This window comes from Onychostruthus taczanowskii, unplaced genomic scaffold, assembly GCF_017590055.1.
Source record: "Onychostruthus taczanowskii isolate IOZ18803 unplaced genomic scaffold, ASM1759005v1 scaffold109, whole genome shotgun sequence".
Taxonomy (NCBI): Eukaryota; Metazoa; Chordata; class Aves; order Passeriformes; family Passeridae; genus Onychostruthus; species Onychostruthus taczanowskii.
Window position 1 is genome coordinate 69,030 of NW_024497519.1, and position 24,909 is coordinate 93,938.

At 38.3% G+C, this 24,909-nt stretch overlaps 1 protein-coding gene across 1 annotated transcript; it reads right to left on the reverse strand.

Moving 5' to 3' along the window:
* Positions 1–4,232: 4,232 nt before the first annotated feature.
* On the reverse strand, positions 4,233–24,633 carry LURAP1L (leucine rich adaptor protein 1 like). Its single transcript, XM_041419744.1, has 2 exons — positions 24,147–24,633; positions 4,233–5,106 (listed from the first exon to the last, which is right to left on the reverse strand). The coding sequence occupies exons 1-2, from the start codon at positions 24,342–24,344 to the stop codon at positions 4,732–4,734; spliced, it is 573 nt and encodes a 190-aa protein (XP_041275678.1). The 5' UTR covers positions 24,345–24,633; the 3' UTR covers positions 4,233–4,731.
* Between the last annotated feature and the right edge of the window lie 276 nt (positions 24,634–24,909).

Genomic DNA, 24,909 nt, shown 5'->3' on the forward strand with positions numbered 1-24,909 from the left:
TAAAACACAGGGTACTGCAATACAGATCTAACACAAAAATGTTAAAATGTAACACAAAAACATTTTTGCTTTTGTTGTGTACTTTGTTCTTTGAGTTCATAATTCATTACGCATAATTTACTGTATTCTAACAATAACACTTTCCTTCAAAAAAATCAAAGCAGCATCCTTTTTATATCTGAAATGTTTCCATGTTGTTACAGTTTTCCAGAAGATGAGCAATGGAATCATTGTATAAAAGGATTTAAAAGTATTATAATGTAATATCTGTTAGCTATAAATTTTGGACCCAGCAATGCTGACAAATTTGCTGAGGATAAGTGTTCACAGCTAAAAGCATGATTTCAATCTTTGGGCTCAAGCTTGCTGCTCTCTCGTTGTATGCATGTAAAAAAAATGGGGGAAAAAATTTCAAAACTGCTCATGAATACCACCTTGGTTTTGGCAGCCAGCATTTGAAAAAAAAAAAAAAAAAAAAAAAAAAAAAAAGAAAAAAGAAACACAAGGAAAAAAAAACCAAAAAAACCATCTACAAACCAAGAATAACCCTTCCCTCCCTGCCCTAAAGAAAAATTTTCTTGCTGGTATTTATTACTAGGTATTTGTATCATGTGGTTCCCTAACAATAACTAAAGGACATATCAAACATCCTTCTTTTGAGATCCAGCTAACATAACCAAGTGACATTATAAGTGAATATCAGTTTGGAAGACCAGACATATTTGCTGGAAGAGTAGGAGGACTTAATAAAGATTGCTTACCCAATTAGTGGTATGCCACAGCATAGAAAATTCCATGGTGGGGGAAAGAAATTGTTTTATCTTCACTCCATACATACTTAGTAGGGAAACTTAATCTCTGGCCAATGGGAAGGTCAAGTGCAGGCAGCATTAATCTCTTTTTAATTTATGTAAGGGAAAAGCTTCTGTTTGTTTCAGGGTAGGATGCTCTTAAACTGTTTCTATAGTAAATTCATAGGTATTCTGAGAAAGACAAACTTGCTGTAAGTGCATTTAAAGCAAAACAAAGCCTCCTTTGCTGTAAGGTGATTGATGCTTTCTACTGATCTCATGTTTGTTCGGTATATGCTAATCCCTTATATCAAAGACACATCTTTTAAACTTGGTTCAGAAGTGTTGGCAAGATGAAAAATACTAGCACCAGCTTTTTCTACAGCTTAGTAACTGCTTAAGATTATTAAACAAAACCTCCACAGTTTCTCAGTTGATTACACAGGATTATATAAGATGCAGCTACCAGACTATTTCAGACTCCACTTCACCCATCTTGACTAACCAGTTTTCTTTTTCAAAGAGAAATTCAGAGAAAGATTTTTTTAGACTTCAAATTATTCAACAGCACTTCCAGCATTTTACCACTCCCTTCAAAAGTCAGGGTTTGCTTTAAGAAGATACACCAGATTTCTGTATTTTCTAAGAATCTTGTTTCTATTATAGGACAATGGTAGTTCACCTTCTTGAGGCAGAAATGCTTTATTTTGTTTGGTCTCCTGGTGCAATGTCTCTGGCTTCCTGACGGACGATTCAAGAGCTCCTGCTTGGTTCTTCATAAGCCAGTGCAACCTTGAGATCAATACTAGACTTGGCAGCTAGCAGGAAGATTTCAAAGAATTTTAATTCTTCTTTTGAAAGTGCCTCAAAATGTCATAACAAGACTGGCCTGGCAGAATCTTTGAAGTCCCAGTTTTCAGACGTGAAAAAGCTAGGTTCCCCCTCCCCCCCCGCCCTTCAATAGCTTTTTGTGGAACACAGTACACCCATTTACTAGCTGTAAATCATCCTAAAACAATCATCCTAAAACAGAAAGTGGAATAAATTTACCTTGTTTTTGAGTGTCCCTTATTGTCTCTGAATTACACTTACAGCATACACAGCAGAATGTCTTTCAAAGACAAAACTTCAGTCAGAGGTATAGAAACAGAAATGGACTGGGTGTTGCTTGTCATCTGTGATTTTACAAAGTGTCTTGAAACTGTTTGTCATTCCTGAAAGCAAGCTAAGTCTCAAAAGAACTAAGGTGATGAAAAATGACACAGAATAAATGAATAATATTTACTATTTATCCATGCCTTTTTTTTTTTTTAATTCTGTTGCTTTTATCCATTTGAAACAGACATAGCTTTGTGCTTTCAGATACTTTTCCCCATTCTACTCAATAATTTTATTTTTTTAGTTCTGTAAATAGATCAAAAGTTAAAAGGAAGTCCATTGTGGAAGAGGGCACCTAGATTCCTTTATGTCACACAAGGATTTTGCAAGACCAAGGTCAGTCAGGTATAGAGGAAGGTGGAAAAAAAAAAGTAAACTGTTGCAAAACAAAGTTAACAAGCCAGTAGGAATAGTTGTTTAATGAGCATTGGATTTTCCATTGTCTAAACAGTCAAGTTGTAGTTCACTTCAAAGTTACTTGATTAATTTTAGACGTTCAAATTTCATGGTCTGTCTTTATGTGGCAAGCCAAGAGTGTATCATTATCTTTTGACTATGAAACCCTGTTAATTCCAATTAAAAAATACAAGTCACTCTAAATCTTTGAAGCTTTTATGTTTCCGAAATCAAAACCAAGGTGTTCATGTTCTCGGATATCAGAAACACAACATCTGGAAACACTTGTTTCCTTCTAGCAGTCTTCTGACATCTTTGTTTTGCCACTCGTACTGTTTCTCTACTTCCAGTCAAGAGATATAGAAGGAATAAAAGCTTCTAATCACATGCAGCTCTCACTTTGCTGCTTCTGCTAGTAGGGTTTTTTGTTTCCCTGTCTTGGATTCCCATTTAAGTGGACTTTTAAATCATAATGTGATAAATCTATCACTGATTAAGTTACTCTTTATCCAGTGTTACAGTTGGGAGTGAGTAGGTGACAGATACAACATGTATTTTCCTTCAAGCAATTTCAGCATAGTTTGATATTTGAGAAGCTATGTTAAGAATATTCTTTGATTTTCTTCATATTGAAAAAATTTTATGTACTTGTTTGCCTACTGCCCAAAATCTCAGTTGGAGAAGGAAAGACTATATTGCACATTCACATTTCATTTAGAGAGTGTGTACTTCCTGATCAACTTCCATGCCAAGCAATAAAGGTAGAAAAACTTTCAAGAGAGTCACAGTTTTATATCATGGAGTTCTGTTTAGTTCTATACCCTAGATTAAAATAACTGAAAATAATACAATCTATTTTGAATTCCCAATAAATATTCCACTTAAATTCATCCTGGGAAGAATTTTTTGGCAAGTTTTTTATCATAATGACCAAAGCAAAGTATACATCTTGGTTTTTAATTCTGAGAGACACAGAGAAGTGTCTGTACTGTACTGAGAAGTGATGGAATTGGTCACGAAGCACAAATTATCACTTTTAATTTCTTCATTTTTTACCTTTTCTTTACACTTGATGTTACTCAAGACTGGACAAGATGGATCCCTGGAAATGTGGCTTGGATGAACAGAACCTTACTGGACTACCTCAGAATGAACCAAATCCACATACATCAACTGCTGCATGTACTTGTATTCCTTCAGAACATGCACAATAGTTTTTAAATGCAAGCCTGCCTTTACACTTAGTAAATGTTACTTTAGTGAGGGAATTTCATGCCTTCACTGGCAACAGGAACACTATCAAACTTGGTGAAATCAAACCCTTTAAAATGATGTATAAGTATCAATACCTCTTTCATTGTTTGTTTGCTGGAAATATAGATTCATCACCTGTTAGACTGCCTAGTTAAATTTTAGTCCGTTTTACTCTGATTTTCTTCTTACTGTAGAAGGATAAAATCTTAGGGGATTTCTTATGATTCTGAAGAACTTAAAAGAAAAATCTACCTCCTAATCTTTTCAAAAGCAGGACCCAAGGCAGCCTCAAAAACAGAGGCTCTACATGGAACAGTTACTGTTTTACTTCTCAGCTACTTCCAATATATCTGATTAGCTGCAACTCTCAATTGCACTAGTAGGCACAAAAAAGTTAAGGCAAACTCTTACTTGTAAAACAGGAAAGGAAAAGACAGCAGGGTAACACTGCTAAATTAAAAAAAAAAACAAACCAAAAACAACAACAACAACAACAACAACAAAACAGAATCAGAATTTAATATTAAAATTAGGCAAGAGACAAGAGAACATTGCAAAATGAAAGAAACCCCACACAGAAAAGTTCAGAATACTTTATGTTTCAAATGAAGACAGCTTAACAGAATCAAATTTCACAGCTTAGAAAATGAAAATTATTTTGTAGAGGTATTTTCAAGATTCAGATTTAAGGCTTAATAAAAACAGTGTCTTTGGAAAGGCCAGACATGGTAGTAAAGAAAATGTATGACAATATATATTTATCAGAAGATGTTTTATTAACAACAAATACCAAATTGTTACTCATTCTCTAATGTTTCATTTTAAAGATAAAGCTTTTCCTTGATCACTTCTATAGACTTGTAAATACAGCACGGTAAAAAAACAAAAAAAATTTGTGACAATAAATTAAGAAAATGTGAGGAGGAGGAGGAGGAGGAGGAGGATGAGACAAGCCCAAACCATCAAGGAGGAAATGCATTAGAAGCAATAGAAAAGTTATGCAATAGAATTGAAGTATCATATTATATTCTCCTTCCAATAGGACTTTGGGGGTTTTGCACATGAAATAAAATAGCAGCAAAGAAAAAGGATAAGTACAAGTGCATTTGTGTCCCACTGGAACTTGTTCTTATTAACCAAAACAGTAGTACTCATCAGAATCAATTTTGGGATGCTTATGCAGAGACTGTGAGTCCTCCGTGACAGAAGAATCACTGAATTTGTCCGTATCTGAAGGGGTTTGGTGACCAGGGACATCATCTACTAAGGTGTCCAAATAACTCCCCACTGATATTCCATCCAGTCCATCACTACAGTCTTGTAAACTGTTACAGCTGCCATGGAGGGATGTCTCCTGACTTTCTAGCAAGCTGCACAGGCTTCCACTCAAACTGCTGCCTCTGCTGGCAATGGCTTTCTCTTCAATCATCCACTTGACTGATTCAATACTTTCATTGATGAGTAGGAGCTGGCGCATAAGCTTCACATCAGTGGCTCGGAGATTAACCTACAAGGCAAAAGTGATTTTACAAATTACTCTTTTCATAATCAAGCCAAAGAGCTTGAATGGGCTAAAATAAAACACACACACACACACACACACACACGCAAAAATATCCAACTTTCCTATCTAGGACAAATCTATTTCAGTAACTAGTAAAAAACCCCACAAGCAAACAAACAAAAAGCCCCAAAAGTATACCTATACTAATACTTTCAATAAAGGTCAAGTGGGAACCTAGTCAGCCCCCCGAAACACTCCATTAACAGGACTGATAGTCAATGGCAAAACTTGTATCCGCACTGTTGCAACGCCATTTAGATGAGAAACACAGCTGCTATGACAACTCCTGGTGATATCCTTTCACTAATCAGAGAAGCAAGACACAATGCCATTCCTATTTACCATTACTCTACGTTACTTACAGCTACAGATATCTAGGCACTCACCCCAAGTTATCCTCACTATGGCTACTTGGGCAATGTAAAATTTTCAGATGTGCATAATTTGGAAAAAAGCTTGTGGATATTTAACTTTTACTCACTACTCTTGAGTGGACACTAAAATCTGCTATATAAATGTCTGAGAGTTGAAATATTTCGCTTATTGAAACTGTAACTTTCAATTATTTAAACCTATATCAGAAGAAGGTGATGAAGTTCAGAGTCAACCACGTGTTATAGGCATGGAGCAAGCATTTGCCACAGCTAACTAAATAAAAAGTGGACATTAAGAACAAACTCTTACTTTCTCACTTAGTTGTGGTGGTTGATGCAAGCACACAGAAGTGTTAATAGGAATGCATAGTGGAATATTAAAGTGTTGCATTTCACAGACATATTTGAGTTAGCCATCCTAATGGATGGCTTAATGCCCGAAGAGGCAAACTATATAAAACATTTTTAAGTCACTTCAGCTGACAAATAAAGGTGAGACCTAAGGCTTATATTCATTGCTTTCTTCTCTTCATCTAAAATATCATAGATACTGGAAAAAATAATCTGTGACCCTGTTTTATGTGCCATATTGAAAATTTGAAAGTCTTCATTCAACAGAAAAATAAAGAAAAAAACAAGTAAGATCTATCACATCAGACAATAGATATTTTATACAATTCTCCAAGTCCACAATTGTACAGAAAAAGAGCACCTGTATGGTTCATACACAATGGACTGGAACAGAATGACTATTCTCAGGAAGCAAAGACTGTATCTTGTTTTGCCAAGAGTATAATCTGAACATGATCCTTTCCATACTCAAATGCCATCTTCTCAGTATCTCAAATTTCCCTGACCTGGTACAGTTGTTCAAAAATTATTTTAATGTATTTTTATTCTCTTAGATACTGAAGAAGATTGTAGTGGATCCAGCTAGGACTCTTCCTAGCAGCTGTTGTTTTGTTCTCTGTATCTCTGACTAAATCATGTCAGTAGCATTCCAGTGTTTCAGCTCTTGCTGAGCAGGGAGTGCAATCAAGGCCTTTTCTGTTTTTTCACTCTGCACCCTCAGCAGGTAGACTAGTACTGAGAGAGATGTGTGGAGTGGACAGAAATAGGACAGTTGACCAGAACTCATCAAACAGTAATTTCTTGCCATACAGTGTTGTGCCCAGCAATAAAACCTGTGCATTTAATCTTTCCTATACAGCTGTTGCTTAGGGGTTGGCTTGGTCTACTGGTGGGAGATGTGTCACTGACTTTTCATCACTTGTTAATTTAATTTATTTCCTTAATTTTTAACCTGTCTTTATTACAATCTAAGTTTTTCTCACTTTTGTTCTTCCAATTCTCTCCCCTGATCCCACTCGAAGAGGAGAGAGGAATGAGTGAGCAGCTGGTGCATGCTTATTTAGTGGTCAGGGACAACCCAATGCAAAGACATTTCAAGCTTTGCTAATAACAGACTGCCTGTGTAACCGTCACATGTATTTCCAGTTTCCTTTCCCAGTCCCCAGAATGATTTCTGAATTATTCCCAATCCAGTATCACAAGATTTAACACAGCTAACCTGGTACTGTGCAAAACAGCTCTACCTACCATTCATAGTTTTAACAATATTGCCCATCTATCATTGTTTGAGAAGTGAGGTTATGAAAACAGATTGACCATTTTGTAGTTCTCCTGCCCAAGCCAATTCCTCCACTCTAACCAATAAATGACTATAAACCATTTGCTCGGCAACAAGGCTGTCATGAAAGCAGTAAATTATCCAACTACTCAAATGCAAGACTTCAGCAACTTGCTGAATATAAACATGCTCAGAGACAAGTTTCCCAAAAGGCTGATTAAGGAAATGTTTAACAGAACCAGCACCAACATGACTCAAATGAAACAAAATGAAACAGTCCCTTTTAGACATCTCATATATTTCAGATTCAGTTCAAAGGAAATAATTTTTTTTTCTCTAAATACAGCAACAGCTTCAGCATTTTTGTGGAATACCCTTACTGGAAGCAATTCTTTGCATTCCTGAATACTAGAATTGTCCTCCTCCTAGCTACCACATCATTCCACATCTCCCATACCAAGAGTGTGCTTTTCCTAAAACAAATATTAAAAAGTAGTTTAACAAGTGTCATCTTTTTTTAATATGGTTACCTCATCATCTGTTCAATTACACAAAAATGTCAAAATGACATTTTTTGCCCCTTATGTGCTTTAGCACAGACAAAATCATATGAGTTTTACTCACTTACGTAGCTACAACCCATTTATCTTGGAAGTTGTTGGCATATACAAGTTGGAGTGTTTTTGGAGTAAACAAGTCAGTCCAAGATGGTTCAGCTAACAGGACTAAACACAATAAAATCTCACCATACTTGACAGCTGCATTTGTTATGCACAGTAACAGGTGCATTTCAGGAACAATCTAAACAGCACATCATAGCTAATACAAGCTTTTCAGAACAGTTTTTATAGCTGTCCCTTAAGTCAAAGCTAGAGCATAAGACCACCACAGGGAAGGTTTGTGTTATTATGGATCAGTTCTCAGCAAAAACTTATGGTGTATAAAAAAAACTACAAGAGAGCAAAAAACTAATTTTCTGTTACAGGTTAACTTTTATATATTTTTGCTTAGTCTTGCTCTGTATATTTGCAATAGTGCTGATAAAGGAACGTTACTAAATGTTTAAGATTAAGAACTAGTCACAGCAAAAGAAAATAATGAAATTAAAGTGACAGCATCTTTCAAGTAACACATTCTGGTAGTGTAAGTGCACAGAATAGCATTCAGAAAGAACCAGAACTTAAATCTGGAAGGAAGAGCTAGACTAAACACCTGCCTGTGCCTCCCTCTCATACTTGTCATTCTAACAAAATATTTCTTCCTTTCTTTTGGTCTTCTGTAATAACAACACTCTCATAATTTGTTCAAGAGAATTGATACACATACAAACATAAGGGCTTTTGTGTACGTATATATGCAGACACACAAATATTCATGCTATTTTGTAATATAATTCAGCATTTTAGAGAAAGATTGACTACAATTGCTTTTAGAATAAAACTCTTAGTGACCAGGAATGCTAACAAAGACAATTATCGCTTCCTGGCAGTCACCCAAAGTAGCGCATTGATCACTTGGCTTTTGGATCAGTCATGTAGTCATGATTTCGGCAAAACAGCCTTGTGTTTTGCTGCTGCATGTCCTGCAGACATAGCTTCCAGTCAGTTCCAAACACAGGGGGTCACCTTCCCCTCCAGAAATGGCAAATCTAAAATGACTGTTAAATATACCCTTCCAAGCTGTGAAAGCTGTTTGAAACTCCATATTCTTTCTGCAGATTACTTTTGTTTAAATTCCTGGATTCACATGCTGCTCCTTCTAATTATGAGAACTCTGCAGGGATATTAATGGCAACCATAAAACATGGTTTGAAGAAAATATATCCCTAAGTTCATTTAAATTATTTTAGTTTAATTTCTTCTCAACACTTTTATGTTCTGTGCTGTAAAGAGTCTGCTAGTAAAAGGAAAAGAAGTGAGGGAACCTAAATAATAAAGTGTTTTTTTCAGGATAAGTCTTTTAGCCAGAGTACAGTGAAGTAAGTCCTCACAACAGACAAAATCTTGTATTTACAACTTAATGGATTCAGGGAGCTATTTAAGTCAGTCAGATCAGAAGCTCTGCTCTGCACAGAATTTCAAAATGAATCTAGAGTTAGCTGCTCTGGAATCTGTGTTCTATAACATCTTGAGTTTGGACACAAATTCCTTGGTAAGTGGAAGTGGATGGAAACAGTAGCAGAGTACAGTACTCCTGGGAAAGCCCCTCAGAGGTTCAGGCCTGGGAAGTCTTGCAGAAGGTAACAAACCTGGGGAGAGGTTAGATGAAATTAACTGCAGCCAATTCCATCTGGTGCTAAGCACTACCACACCCATCTCCATCACACTTTTTACAAACAGAAATTCATACCCGTAGAACATTTCCACAATAAATAGGTGTGCATAACCACTATGGTTCAGGAGTATTAATGCTACTATTGCTTCCATTTCCTAGGATGTATCAGAGATAGGTTTCTGCTTTCCTGTTCAATTTCTTCTATTTCCCTTACCATTCAGGATGAAGAGCTTGCCAGCTACGTCTACCTCCCCTTTAAGTTTTGAAAGGGGGATTACCTCAGCTTTTCATAAAATAGTAAATTCCATCAATTAATTCCAGATGCAATTTAAAAAAAAATCTAACAATCAATGTCCAAATAATAATTTGTTTTGCATTCTGAGATGTCTCTTCTGAAAAAAGCTAACCTTACTTCATTTTCTCCTGGTGTTACTTTTACTATTACAAACACTGAATAACAAGTTTTAAAGTAACTAAGGAAATTAATTTAAGAGGCAAAAGGTGAGAGTGAGGAAAACAAAACAGTGGTTGGCCATTACTCAAGTCTTATCAAGATACAAATGTAGTAAGAAGATATATAAGGATGAAAAACTGGTTAATAAAGCCTCACTGACTAATTCTGTGAGACCATAACAAGCTAAAATACCATAAGAAACGTATTCAAAATCCAAAATTCAGAATATGTGAATTCAAGTGTTACTTAACTGGAGTCACCAAGTTAACATGTCTACAACAGGGATAAGTCTGGAGACACACACAGGATTTGCTTATAAGATACCATCTCAAGCATGAAGCATGCCATTTGAAGGTGAGCAAGCTGAAAGTGATACTACAACAGCTTCTCAACATCAGTGAGCCAAACAGGCTCTTTTTTTTCCCATTTAATATGCCTAAAATAAAATAAAATAAAATCATAAATAACGTCTGCTCCTTTAACACACAGGATGATTAATAGGCTGTGCAGGAGCTACATCCTACTTAAATTAAAACATATGCATGTGCATGTCTTTAAACTTCTTGCCTGCTTCTAAATTGTCCCACTGATTCAAGGTGTTTGCATTGGTTTCTTCATATAATTATGCTGCTTTAGGCAACGGTATTTCAGGATCAAGATGAAAAAAATCAAAATACCTAGGCTAACTTCTGAATTTGAACTTCTCTCAATCTTCAGTGCTTCCTGTTAAAAATGAAGGGAGTTTTACTTGACAGAGAGTAAGAAGACAAGTTTACTGTCCTTAACTGGAGGAATTTCTATGGACTGGAGGAACAGTAACTAATTGTGGGAATGTGCCACATGCGCTCCACAGCAAAGCCAACTAACTGTGGTAAATTCAGACACTACAATAATTCAAACCTGACTGAAACTCTATGTAAGTTCTCTCAAAACAATGGAGATGTGGACCAAAGCCTGGAAGAGGATGAGACTGTTGGAGTCAAGGTAGGTGCTGCAATGTTCATCATTATGCCTTCTGTCTCTGACTGTGATTTACCTCACACTGAGCTAGTTAAATTAAATTTCAGTCAACAGTGATAAATGCAGATCAACAGCTTTTTCTGCATCTTGTTTCTTTTAGCATGGACTTGTGTTATAATGTATTGCTGTATCATCTTCCCATTTATTTTCTTCTGATTTTTAGGCTTGTGGTAAACTTCAGACAATAAGGGATCACATAAAAAAAGCTACATATATATACAAAAGCTAAATTTCTGTGATCTATTGTTGATTTGCAGTTATGGTTCACTGATCTACCTTCTTTCTGCAAAGTGAATAATAAGTTACACTGACCTTTCTCAGCTGTACTTCCATAAATGAGTCAAAATAAAAATATTCTGGCAGACCACAGAAGTTTTTATCACTTAATTTTTTTACTTCTTTTGCTAGAAGTACTCTAGAAATTGTTTATAACCTTGCATCTCTTGAAGATTCCAAATTTGCTGAAACCCTAATATCAGATTTTTTAGGTAGCATTCATTACAATTGTAGCACTCCCAGCTGCTCATAAATTGAGTATTCATTGAGTTTCCAGTTCCTGTCTGCACCCTTAGCTACTTTAAACTAGAGGCTCTACTACTAGGCTAGAGGCTGTAGCCTTGTCATTGTCCTGCTTCAAGTTCCTGCATTTCCACTGCAATCCTTCACCAAATCCTCGCAATAAATGTTTCCACAGGTCTGTCTGTAAAATTTGGCAGCCATAACACAGCTCTGAGCATGGCCAGTTTTAATTAGGAAGGAGAAAGAGAAACCTTGTGATTCCACATCAGCCACAAAAATATTTTACTGTAAGGAGAGCTTACCAATCCATTAGCTAAAGCAAGGAAGTGGGCAGGTCAGGTCTGAGCCACCACTGGAATAATGTAGGAGAATACACCAGAATAATTAGGAAGCAGAGCAACTTCATGAGAGAGCAAGTTAGTTCAGTAGGCAATGAGAGCAAATAACTCAATGAGCAGGTTTCAAGGACGTATCTTGCAAATATATGAACAAAATATTATGCTAATATGGCCATCATCTGATACAAGAAATTACAGTATTGGCAATTCACATTTCCCTATTTTAATACTTTAATTTTATGCATACTAATTGTTTCCCTTACTCAACAGGAAAATACATACCACCAAGCTGTGCAATTGTTTAGTCATATTATCCCTGAAAAAATAGAAAAGGTGAATCTCAAGGCCTTTTTTCACTGCCTTGAAACACGCATGATCCTTGCCCTGGGGAGTATGCGTGGGCAGCCTGCCAAGAGCATTAATACCTTTGATAGTAACACACCAGTGATTAGGATGCATCATTTGATCAGTAGGATATATTTTTTTCTTTTAACATTATAGTGTTTGAGGTATCTTGCATCCTTAAGTGTAATAAAAAAAATTCCCGGGGGGGAAGTATATTTTTATTTGTTTGCTTCAGTTTTTTGGCCATATCTTAATTTTGCTGTGAAAAAGACGAAGCTATTTAAGTATCTCCTAAGTAGATACGACAATGACTGTCAAAAGGAAACACAACATAAAATTGAGAGCATGTAGAAGGAAAAAAAAAGTTAATTAGTTAGGTTCTTATTTCATCACCTCCTGTCCAAATAAAACAAATGTTAAATAAGCTCTTTAAATAAATGGAAGTAGCACAGAATTCAAAGAGAGAAACATCCCATCACAGAAGGATAAAAAGTATAAAAGGAAAATCCTGATTCTTTTAAAGTTTAGTTGAAAGAAAGCAGTGAGAAAATGTAGGGACTTGTGAAGAGGAAAAACTTCTAATGCTGCTGGAAGGTTTTACTGAATGTTTCCAAATATCTCAAATTACTGTCAAAAAAGCATCATCTGACCTTAGAAATGTATCTACTATGACAAAGGTGAACATGTCCACAACAATCCATAATATGGACCCACATTTGTTGACAGACAAGATAACTCCATTGGAAACACTCAGGTCAATATGAAGCTGTAACATTTGGCTGTGGGTGTCAGAAAGTGTTACAACAGATGGACGATCACAGCATCATTATGAAGTGTTCTGGACACCAGCCACAATGCAGGACTGCATGCGTCTTCTGTCCAACATGAGAGAGCACTGAGGCTGCAGAACATATCTAATTTATTTTTTTGTTCATTGGATTTCACTCTCTGCCTTATTTATGTCTGTCCTGACCAAAACATAGTCTTAGAAACACTAAGCAAAAAAATGAAAAATATGATAACCACTCCATACCTGTTCATCCATTCAAAATGAATTACTTTTAATACTGGCACTGTGGAAATATACTCAAAAGCATATAACTAAAATAAAAGATAATAGGGTTTGTTAACAGGTTATGCAAAGTTTGAAAATATTGCCTTTATAGAGATAACAACAAAGTTTGAAAACATTTCAAAACATAAAAAAAAACCAAAACCAAACCAAAAAAAAAAAAAAACCGAAAAAAAAACCCACACCAAAAAAACCCCAAAAAACCAACAACCAAACCTATAAAAATGTCACCAAAACACCCAGCTAATTTCATTAAATCACAACTGAGACTCAACAATACTAATCTCTCTGAAATCTCTTGAAATTCAAGTCTACTTTCACAATACCACTGGAGGGACACATACAATTTAAAAAAAAAAATCTTTGCCTGAATCTCCCCAGAATTCAAAATGGAATTCTGTTTAAAAGAATTCTGGTTCCTTTTGAAACCATATTTTTAATCTAGCAATCAAATCTGTAGTAAAGGCAACCTGTAGTCCTATTTACTGAACGTTTATCTGGATAAGAATAAAAAAGAAGTTCAAGAGAGCCTTGGTATTACAAATCATCATATGTGCTCCTAAAAATGCTTTAGTAGTCCTAGAAACTGATTTGCTGATAACTGAGATTGTTCCCCTATTAAAACATTATGAGTGTTAAGTTCCTATGCTAAATTTTTGAATAAAAATTAGTTAGTATCATAAAAAATAAGGGATTTTGTTTTGTTTTGTTTATGTTCACTTTGTGACCTATTTGAAGTTCCATGTCTTTCAATTCAGCTTAATTTTTCCTCATTCAAATCTCCTCAGTGCTGTAATCGCCCTTCTCCTAAAATATGGTCCCCACACAGTCTTTACATCTCTCTGAAAGTACTAGCAAGTTTGAGGTCTTTAGATAACATCAAAATGCCCATTTTGAGTCTTTTGAACAAAAACACCCTTTTAAACCTCCAGGTATCTACAAAAAAATTAAGTAATTTAGTTTTTTCTCATCCACTAAGAAGGTACCAAACAGCTAGCAGCTAACCTGCATCTGGGATCTGGAGAATAAAAATCAAGGAGCATACAGGCTACAACCATTTCTAGCAAGCTGAAATACTGAAATTGGCCAGCACCATGAGCTAAGCAGGCTGTTGAGTACTATACCAGCTGCAACTTTTGAGCCGTTTTGGCTCAAAAACCCACAGACCCGTTTGTTTCCTACAGTACAGACCACAGCAATTAAATTCCACAGGTCACAAGGTGTGATTATCAATGAATATCAACAATTAAACAAACACACATCTTATGCTTCCAGGCAAGGATGTGAGAAGGTAGTAAGAGTAACCAGTCACGAACCATAAACTGCAAGGCATATACTTTTATACACTCTTTTTATACTTAAACCTGTTCTTAGCAAAGATTTCTACATAGAAGAGCACTGGGGCATTGTGATGTGATTCTAGTTCAGTAAAGAATATTAATCATAGCTGTCAATGAAGTTATCAGTATGAGTAGCTTTAGAAGGAATCAAGGTCATTGCTTAATTTTCTCATTTCTTCTTCTACAAGGAAGTATCAGCTACTAAGCTAGCTGGGGAGGAAAAATAAGATTGCAAAACATGGCTAGGAAAAGAGAAATATGGCCTTTCTGAATAATCAAAGGCAACCTGGGAAAAGAGAGAACTAGTCAAGGAAAACACAGCAGATTTGGACTAGAGAAGTTTTGTTGTGTTCAAAAAGAGCTAGTAAGAGCTTTTCTGAAGTAATTTTGTTATTAAAATTCACCAGAGTACAAATTAATAAAAATGAAGGAAAGAAATTACAAAACATTAAAGATCATAGTGTTGCTTTGGTTGCATTTGCCTTCTTGTCTGAAATGGGTGGAGTGATGCTCTGCACTGGTGAATGCCTAAGCAGCTCTATGAAGTTATAATCACAGATGGCTACCTCATCTGGCTACAGGGAAAACAGCAACCTGCCTTAATTTCCCTAGCTCAGTCACAGCAACCAATGGCAGGTGGTAACAAAGGAGGATGTAAATTCCACAGGCCTTTGAAGAACATCACTATTACTTTGGTATGCTAATAGTAATGATCTTCTCTTGCAAAGAGGCTTTCTCCTCTCTCTGCTGTAGCAGGATTTACAATTTTCTGCCACAAACCCTGTAACACTAGGACCCTGCCACACAACACCACTTGAAATAAAAATATGTCAGCACACTGCACAGTTCTGCCAAGACATGTGGACAAGCCATTAACAGTCACAGTGGTTGAAATAGCTCTGTGAAGGCAAAATGTAGTTGAAGTCACAGAACAGGAAAAGTCCTGTAAAAATTATTCTGCCTTCATATTTGCTCCTCTCATAGTTGTATAGTTTCAAGAAGACTAGAAAAATAGCCTAAAGTTTACAATGACTGCTTGAATGACTTCTCCAAGTTGTCATGTTTTTATGCAAGCCCATCTAAATCCCATTAGTGAGGAAAACCTTCCTACCCATGAAAATGATTCTTCAACACTAAAAACCAACCAAAACCCCCTACATTGTCATTGTTTTTTTATTAAGCACTTTGTTCTAAACATGCACCATTTGCCTTCATCTAACAAAGAAAATGGTCTGTATTAGGTACCAAACACTGTTCCAGCCTTTCAGTATGGCTGGAACGGGTCTTCTCCAGGCACACTTATAAATGTACATATTAATCTCACTCCAGGAAGAACACTAGATATTCAGAATCAGAGAATCATGGGAGAGTTGGAGTTGGAAAGAACCCCTAATCTAATGCCACATCACTGCTAAGGCAAGTTCAACTGGATCCAGTCCAGGCAGGTTTTAAAAATTTAAAGAGAGGCAGACTCTACAACCTCTCTGGGCAGCCTGTTCCAATGCTCATTAACCCTCAAAGTAAAAAAGCTTTTCCTTGTATTTGGATTGAACCTCCTGTATTTCTGTTTGTGCTCATTGTCTCTTATCCTGTCACTGGGCACCAGTGAAGAGTCTGGTCCCACCTTCTTCACAGCCACCCTTAAGATATTTGTACACATTGGCGAGATCCCTGTTCATCTGTCTCTTCTCCAGACTAAACAGCCCCAGTTTCTTCAGGCTTTCCTCATAAGAGAGATGATGCTTCAGACCCTACTCACCTTTATAGCTGTCTGCTGGACCAGCTCTCCAGCAGTTCCTTGTATTAAACTGGAAAGCCCAAAGTGGATCCCCACACAGCACACCAGATATGGCCTTACCAGGGCTGAGTAGAGGCCTGTCTACACAATTTTCACTAGTTTTCTAAAGAGGCGGCTAAACAATAGCCACCTCCTTCCATACAAACACTTCATAGCTTCCTCCCTGGTGTCAGGACTGTTTTTTCCTTGTAATTTATAATTATTGGAAGGATCAAGGTCTGAGTCTGAAGTTTTTAAATTAAAAAGTCTTTTAAACTGATGTTAAGAAAGTAATGCCCAGTGTTTGCTGTAGCTCATAAGCAAGTGTCTGAGCTAAAAAAAGCAATGCAGCTATCTGAAATACAACAATTTAAACCAATGGAAATCCTGTAGGAAAAGGGGAAAAAAATAGCAAAATACAAAGCAACCAAGCTGTTCTATTTTTTTCTGCCTTGGGGTAAAAATGCGTGAGCTTGGAAACACTTGTTGCATTATAGTTCTTAGTTGTGTTTCCTTCTGTACCTATAAAGAGACAGGGTTCACAGCTAAACCAGAATGCAGAATGCTTCTTCTGGAAGAATTTGAGTCATGAATGCAGCTGTTATCTAACAGCAGCAAACAAAATGAAAAATTATGCCAGTGAAATGTTTATAGAATCTGAAAACCCCAGTAGTTAAATAGCAATTTACTACTGCTTTAAAGTCACTAAATGCTTTCACTTCATCTGGCACTGCACCCAGCAGGGCCATACTACATTGAGAGGAGTTTATTGTACAGCATGGCAAATGAAATATTCAGATAACTGCTCTGGCAGTTTACTTAATTTGTGGTTACATTTAATTAAGAAATGTGCCATACTATTCTCTTGACAAACTGTAAGTGTTAAGAATGGCTAGGTTGGTGGGGATAGACAAAAATTGCATTGCTGAGACCAGGGCTGCATTGGTGTGCCAGTATGCTCTTTTCCATGTTTATGGAAGCTGTAGGCAAGTTTGCATATCCTGACAAAACAGAGTAGTTGACTTTATATACTTATATACCTGACATATATATACTCTCTAGTGCCCTTCCTTATTTTCTTCTACGGAAGAAGAGAAACCTCCTTGAGAGCTACTTCAAACAGGGGGTTCCTTATTTTATTCCACACACTCATCTGCAGGCAGGCACCAGAGGGACTCAGCACTGAAACACAGAACAAGTGACCTGTGAAATAAATGACCATCCCAATATTCTTCTAGATTTGAAAACTCTTTTGAATTATGTTGTTTACATCTTTCAAAGATGTAATACAAGATGGCTTATGGGCCCTCTCGATGTGTTTTGGTCACTTATTTTGGTCACCCTCCAGGTTAGAGCTGATTCCAGTTACTTACCACAAACATTTCCATCATGGGGAAAAGCTTATAATTAGAAGCCACATTTATGGGAGTAAGGCTGGATAGCAAAGGCTATGAGTCTGTCTTCACAACAAGAAAGTTTCCCTTTCATTATGAGACTGTCTTGTAATTTTAGGATCAGAACTCTTCATCTTTACAAACAGTAAACTGAGAACCTGCTAACTGTTTTAGAAAACTGTTAGCAGTTTTAGAACTGCTAACATATAGTAGAGCATAACTTCCATGTTTATAAATGCAAGTTAAATCCATCAGAGAAATTGCACTTAATTTAATTGAATTCCAATTGCTTTTCAACAGCTCAGATCCTCTGTCTTTTCACTCCTGGAACTTCATTTGCTTCAGATTCCAGTAACCAGCCTCCCTTCCAGGAGGAGGACATGGAATGGACATTCATGGACAGAAATGAAACACATGGAAAATAAAGACATTCACTGTAGAAAGTTTTCTAGGTGTTGACCATGAGAGTAGAGAACAGACAAATAATCTAGTAACCTTTAAAACCTGAATATAAAATCCATTATTTTACTACTTACTGTTAGCAAAAAGAAAGTATTGAAGAGTAGAAATGCACTTGCTGGTGATCACCTCTGCTTTATATATATATTTGGTATTGTGCATTTCAAGTTTTTCATGCTCATAAACAAAAGATCATTTTAATTTGTTGTTGCCATAAGTAACCACATAAAAGAAAGCATGCACACAAAATTACAATGACCAAAGGGCTGGAAAATATGCCATAGGAGGAAAGACTTAAGGAGGTAGGTCTTTTCTCCCTAGAGAAATCTTGGGGATAGGAGTATCTCTTCACAGCATTCCAGTAATTTGGGCTGATACAAACAGGACCAGGAAAAGTTTCACCTTAATATGAACTCAACTTTTTTCAGAGAAGGCAATCAATCATGAGAATGATTGAAGGTAATCAACCTCCCCCGTTACACGGCTGAGGTTTTCAAGATAGACAGGGTGACTGACAAAGTCACACAGATTCCCTTTTCTTCTGTAGGTAAAACCAGATGGTCTTCTGAAGTCCCATTATGAAAAAGCCCTTCCACCCCAGGCTATTCTATGAAAGCCATGCTGGTATGATGATTTCATCAAAAAGGTTATAATCTATTTGCTAAAAGTTATCATAAACTGTACAACTCTGTGCAGAAGTGGTTTAGTATTCACGTAGTTTCATTACAAATTGTCAGGAATCAGATTTCAAAAACCAATGGTTCTTCTTCAATGGTTCTTCTACTCTTGAAAAAGCAGTCAGGAAGGAATAATGAAATTATAATACATATTCTCCGAAAAAAAAGCAGGCAAAAGTCCCACAGTAAATGGGCAGTCTAACTGGAAGTTAGACAGTATCCCTGATGCTGCTGTGATGATTCACACCAGACAGATGCATGTATACTGAAGTATCTCACATTGATGCTGCTTGCCTAGCTACCAGTAAGGTTTCGTGGACTCTTGGCCATGCAGCAGCTAAAGCTGAGTAAGAACAGACATAAACTCTGAGTACAACATTGAGATGTTCTACAATTCAAATCCTTCTGCCAGGCACTGAGTGAGATTTGCCAGTCTAAACATATGCATTAATTAAAATATGCATTAATTTAAATAACCTTGGTCAACTCATCCTACCAGAGATCATCTGAAAAGATGGAAAACTTGGCAAAGTACTGATGCTGTAATTAAGCTGCATTTTTTCCCTAAGGATTTGATCCCTAAGGATTAATCTACAACACCGTTTTAACTGTGAGTCACTGTTCTGATCACTGCCCAATCTGCATTATATGCAAAAATTACAAACTCCTCTACTACATCATGCGAATTGGAGGATATGGAGAGAACTTGCTAGCAAGATACAGGATTTACCCCTTTTTCAGTAAGTGTCAGGAGGACCTGGGGAAACAAGTTAATTTCTATTTCTGTATGCCTTTTTTTTGTCTAAGAACATCACTTCAGGGATTCACTGAATAACAGCTCATTAAGAAACAAAGGTTAATCTAACTCACCTGCATAGTAATTGTATATTTAAGATTTTATCTTCTGTCAAGTTTTTAATCAAAAATTACAATTAATCTATTGAAAACCAGCATCTGATACACAGCTTTGCATTGCTGACAAGACACACTGAAGCCAGTTCTTGGCTTCAGTTAAGACAACTGATGTTATCACACAAAATAGTAAACGTAGCAGCCTGCACCTACAGTATGTGTTAAAGAGATATTTCAATCACAGTTGTACAATCAGTCCTTCAAAGAAACTAATAAATGCAGATCCTCCACAACTGTGGATTTAATAAATCTGAGCAAATACTAAGTTTGTCTGACTCTTTAGAGCTGGTAGAATAGGGTTACAACAACTCTGTCCTCCAACCTGAACCTTCATTAATGTGCTAGGGATGGTTAAAAAAAACCAACAACCCAAAACCAATAAAAAAAGCATAAAGAAAACAAGACAAAACAAACCATCGAAAACACCAAGAAGGATTGCCATTGTAATGATCACATTTGCCTTAATTCCAGTTCCATTTTGTCAGGGATCAATGTTAATTGCCTTTAAAAAATAGCTATACTAAAATTGAACTAGGAGAACAAAGCAGAAGAAAACTCAACTAATGAGTCAGCATGAGGAATATTCCTCTATTTTAAACGGTTTTAGCATGCTCAGCTCCTTGAAAATAGGATTATTTATCCTTCAGTCTAAAAATTGCTACACTCAGTATACCCACCGGGATGATCAGACGCAATAACAAAATTTGATTCTTAACAGTGTTCACTAGAAGGAATCTCATTAAAAGTCCCAGCATTGCCATCCATCCCTCGCTTCCAAGACACAGCTTATCTTTTCTGCCTTAAATATTTTTATGTAAAACATTTTTTACATGTTTGTATGTAATGCAGGCTACTGTGTTTAAATTTCTAGCTTGCAAATAGGAATTGAAGAGTTGATTTCGGAAACTTCTGAATTAAAAGGGAAAGAAACCCACCCAATCTCTTTCTTTAAGTGTTAAAGAAAATCTCCCTTTGAGTAACCCCAGAACTTGTGAAGGAGAAATGAGGTTTTAAAAGCAGTATAATTTCAGGCTGCAGAATGAGACTCACAGATTATTTACTGCAGTGAAGGTGCATGTGTTGAATGGCATCCTTAGGACCATGGTACACTAGAAAAAAGGCTGCAGGTATAAAGGCTTATGTTCAACTCCCCAGTGGAAAATTCCACCTAAAATACCATAGGAAGAAAGATTTTAACAGTGACAAATTTCATACTGAATCAAAGGTCAGATAGTGGGAGGTATTCATTCCACCCAAGTTTGACCAGAGCACAGTGTTTTGACTCATGCTGGCAATTATATCTTGCTTGTTTTCTAAGTTATGGCCTTATAAATCAAAGGTTTTCAGGATCCAATGTAGTCTCCATCATGGCCTTCACGGGAAAACGGAGGATAAGAAAAGGTAAGTAAACCTGGTTAAGCAGATTCATATTTCAAGAAATACGAGTAAAAAGAACCATTTTGAACTGCAAAAGAATCTGAAGCAGCAAGGGAAAGCCTCAAGTCCTTTACCCAGACAGCTGCCACATACACCCCACCTATTTGTGAGGTACTGCAGCTCACAGTCAAACCCAACATTTCCAAGTCAAACATTGTCTTTTTTTATACGCCACTAGAAAAGGACCTGAATAACCTTGGGTTTTATATGTTTATATAAAAGTTGAGTTTGCTTAAGTCTGGAATCAGCAAATAACAAAAGCAGAGGTAGGTCTATCCAAAATTCACTGAGTAAGCTGTAGAAGCTGCCATTACTGTATAATTCAAAAAAGGAAGGTGAATGCATGACACTTGGTTTTCTAGTTGTTTCCATTTTTTGCATGTTTACTACTGCAGCAGCTAGAGACTACTTTTCTACCTGTCCAAGACCTCCTATGCTTTGCAACAAAGCCAAAGAAGAATGCATTAGAAAGAGACGTGAAATAAGAAAATAGTTGGTTTAGCTCCATTTTAGAAATTACATGCAGTAAAAAAGAGGAAAGAAACATAGAAAGAAACCACAATTTTTACCTGATATTGTTCTTAACTTTATAAAATATGTCCACTAAGAAAACTGCAGAGGTGAAAGTGACAGATTAAGAAGCTGAAGAAGCCCTTAGGGTTGAGGAAAATCCTGAAGATGCCAGAGACTAGAGAAAAAAAATCCAGGAAGGTAGTTCACTTTCACACTCTGATTACAGAAGACAGCTGAGAGCTGGGAAAAGTATAGACAGGGTACCAATACTTCACAGTTAGTCACTGGTGATTTAATGGGCATATACAAACCAGAATTGGTAAGAGCACTGTAACTTAACTCCTCTTACTCAGCATGAGAAATTAGTTCAGATAAGAAAAGTCAGTCAGTCATTGAAGTGACAAAAAACAGGAGAGGGACTAAAACATGTTTGTGCCTATGGCAGGGAGAGAAAAGAGAGAAACTAGATGCAGGGAGGAAGAAGAGGCAAAAGAAAGTGTGACATGAAATTTGCAAGTGTGAAGTAAGTGAAGAGACCAGCTTGAAAGGAAAAGGTGATATGGGCAATTCACTCAGGTGAATTGCCTCCCTTAATAGGCCTAGTTGTCTTTACATGAACAGTCATGTTCTGTCAAAAACTCTGGCTATCTTATTTGCTTCCTTTGCAGTCTGACATCCCATACATGGATGCTAAGCTAAGCTACCTGCTAAGCTACCTGCAGGTCACTGTATAACAATCATGCAAGCTTAAAATTAAAAAATAAGCACGCGATAAGCAGACAGTGTCTTACTCAACATTAAAACTGAAATTCCCAGTGATCGTTACCTAAAATAATAGAATCACAGAATAGCTTCGGTTGGAAGTGACATTAAAGATCTAGTTTCAACCTCCATGCCACAGGCAGGGGCACCTTCAAATGACAAGCAGAAAGGCACCCACAATGTCTCTGAGGCAGTGCCCCTGTCCCATTGCCCCACTACCCTTTGAGTAAACAACTCCTTCCCAACATCTCTGTATCTACCCTCTTCCAGTTCTAGGTGTTCCCCTCATCCTGTCACTCCATGCTGCTGTCAAAAGTCCCTCTCCCCAGCTTTCTTGTTTGGCCCAGTCTAGGTACTGAAAGGTGGCTAAATGATCTCCACAGAACACACTGAAAATTTGATTTGTGGAGATCTCTTAAATAATATGAAGCCATACAACAGCAGGTGTAATTTGTAAATTACACCTCAAGATTAACATTATCATCTTGGCTATTAATTCTCAGAATATCCATTCTCTTCCCCTTTTTGCCCAGCACGCTTATTATTTATAAACCCTTACAAACCCACACAACTATGTAACTATATGTAGCACTGCAGAGGGGCTTGTGGCATGGCACTGAACTTGTTCACATAGAATATTGATTTATTGGCTGTAAATGGCTGAGTTCCAAGATTGTTGCATAAAGTTATCTCAACACATTGCCAAAAAAAAACCCCATCCCAACCCCACCAAATTTTCAAATAGGCTTAGTGACAGGAGCTATGGAAAGAACTGCTACTAAAAAGCGTCTTTCAGGACTTTACATAACACCCACTAATAAAAGTGGAAGCTATCTATGCTCACATATTGAGGTGCCCTGCATTATCAAGATCATATCTGCTGAGTGTTCACTAATCACTTCCATTTGCTTGCAAAGTTTCCTTTTGGTTTTTCTTAGAAAAAAATAAGCCAGTTTTATGGCATCATTTTATGGCAAAATAAATTTATTGAGATGGTGACACACAAAGTAGGACAAGCACCTGCACTAAGATAGTAAACAAGTTAGAAGATCTGAAATACAACATAGTCCTATCACAGATCACTGACAGAAGAAAATATACCATTCAACCAAGGTAGAAATAGTTGTTTTTTCAAGAATTACTCTTCATCATCTGCAGCCTGTTTGAAACTAATTAAGTCTCTGACGACTAAAGTCCATCAATCAAGTTCCTGAATTCCAGGTAAATTCCCAGCCTGAAAATATCCTGTGTGTCTTTAGGTGTTAGCCATGAGCAGAAAACAGGTACGATGCAGAAAATGCAATTACAACAACGGGATAGTGCATAATTTCTTTTATTGGTAGACCAGCTTTCAGTACTTCTAAGGAGCTGACAGGAACAGAAGCCAACTACGAGGCCCTGACGAACTGCCCCGCTGCGAGGAAAAGAGCCGACAAGTGCCTCGCTCTACGAGGCACCGACGAGCGGCCTCTTGCTCTCCCAGCCGGCAGCAGAGCGCTCGCTGCCGCCCGGCCCCACCGGGAGGGATGCGCGGCAGCCGCTGCTCCGAGGGCAGGCAACACCTCCTTCCCGCGGCTGGCCGGCCGGCAGGGCGCAGGCAGCGCAGTCCCTTCCCGGGCCGCCGCCGGGGCTGCCGAGCGGGAGGCGGAGGTGCGGAAGGGCTGCGGCCGGCGCCCGGCTACTCACCATCTCCTGCCTCAGGAGCTGAAGTTTCGTTTCCAGACGGGCCAGTGCGGCAGCGCGGCGGCGACGCGGCCCGGGGGCCGCGGCGGCGGGGCGGGCCGGGAGCTCCTCCCCGCGCAGGGGCCGCGCCAGGCTCTCGGGCACTTTGCGCCCCAGCTTCTGCTCGACGTCGCGGAGGTCAGGCGGGGCGCCGGGCTCCATGGCTCGCCCTGCAGGGGCGACGAGGCAGCGACGGCACTACCCGCGGCCGCCCGGCCGCTGCCGGGGCGCGGAGGCGCGGAGAACCGCGGCAGCGCCGGGGACGGCGGATGCGCCGCGCGGGGGACCCGCGGCGGGCATGGGCATCTCCCGGGCGCACCGGCCCTTGGCGCCCGTTCCCCGGCCGCCCGGGAAAGGCAACAGCGGCCGGGCGGGGCCGATGGAGAAAAACGGCCCCGCTTGGTGTGCGAGACCGCGACGCGCCCCAGGAGCGGCGGCCGGCACAGCGCGACCCGAGTCATCCCGCGTCCCGCCCGGCTGCAACTTTAAAGCCGCGGGCAGGTGGAAGAGGCGCGGCGCGGCCCTCCCACCGCCGTGCCCGTACGCTGAGGCGCCGCACGCCCGCGGCCCCGGGGCGCCCCCGAACGGCGGGGACCGCGCCGCCCGGCCCGCTGGGCTCGGGAACACCGCGTCCCTCGGGGACAGCCAGGGAGGGGGAGATAAGAGGCGAAAGGAAAGGCAACAGGCGAAAAAGTAAAAAAGAGAAACAAACTAAAAAAAAAAGATA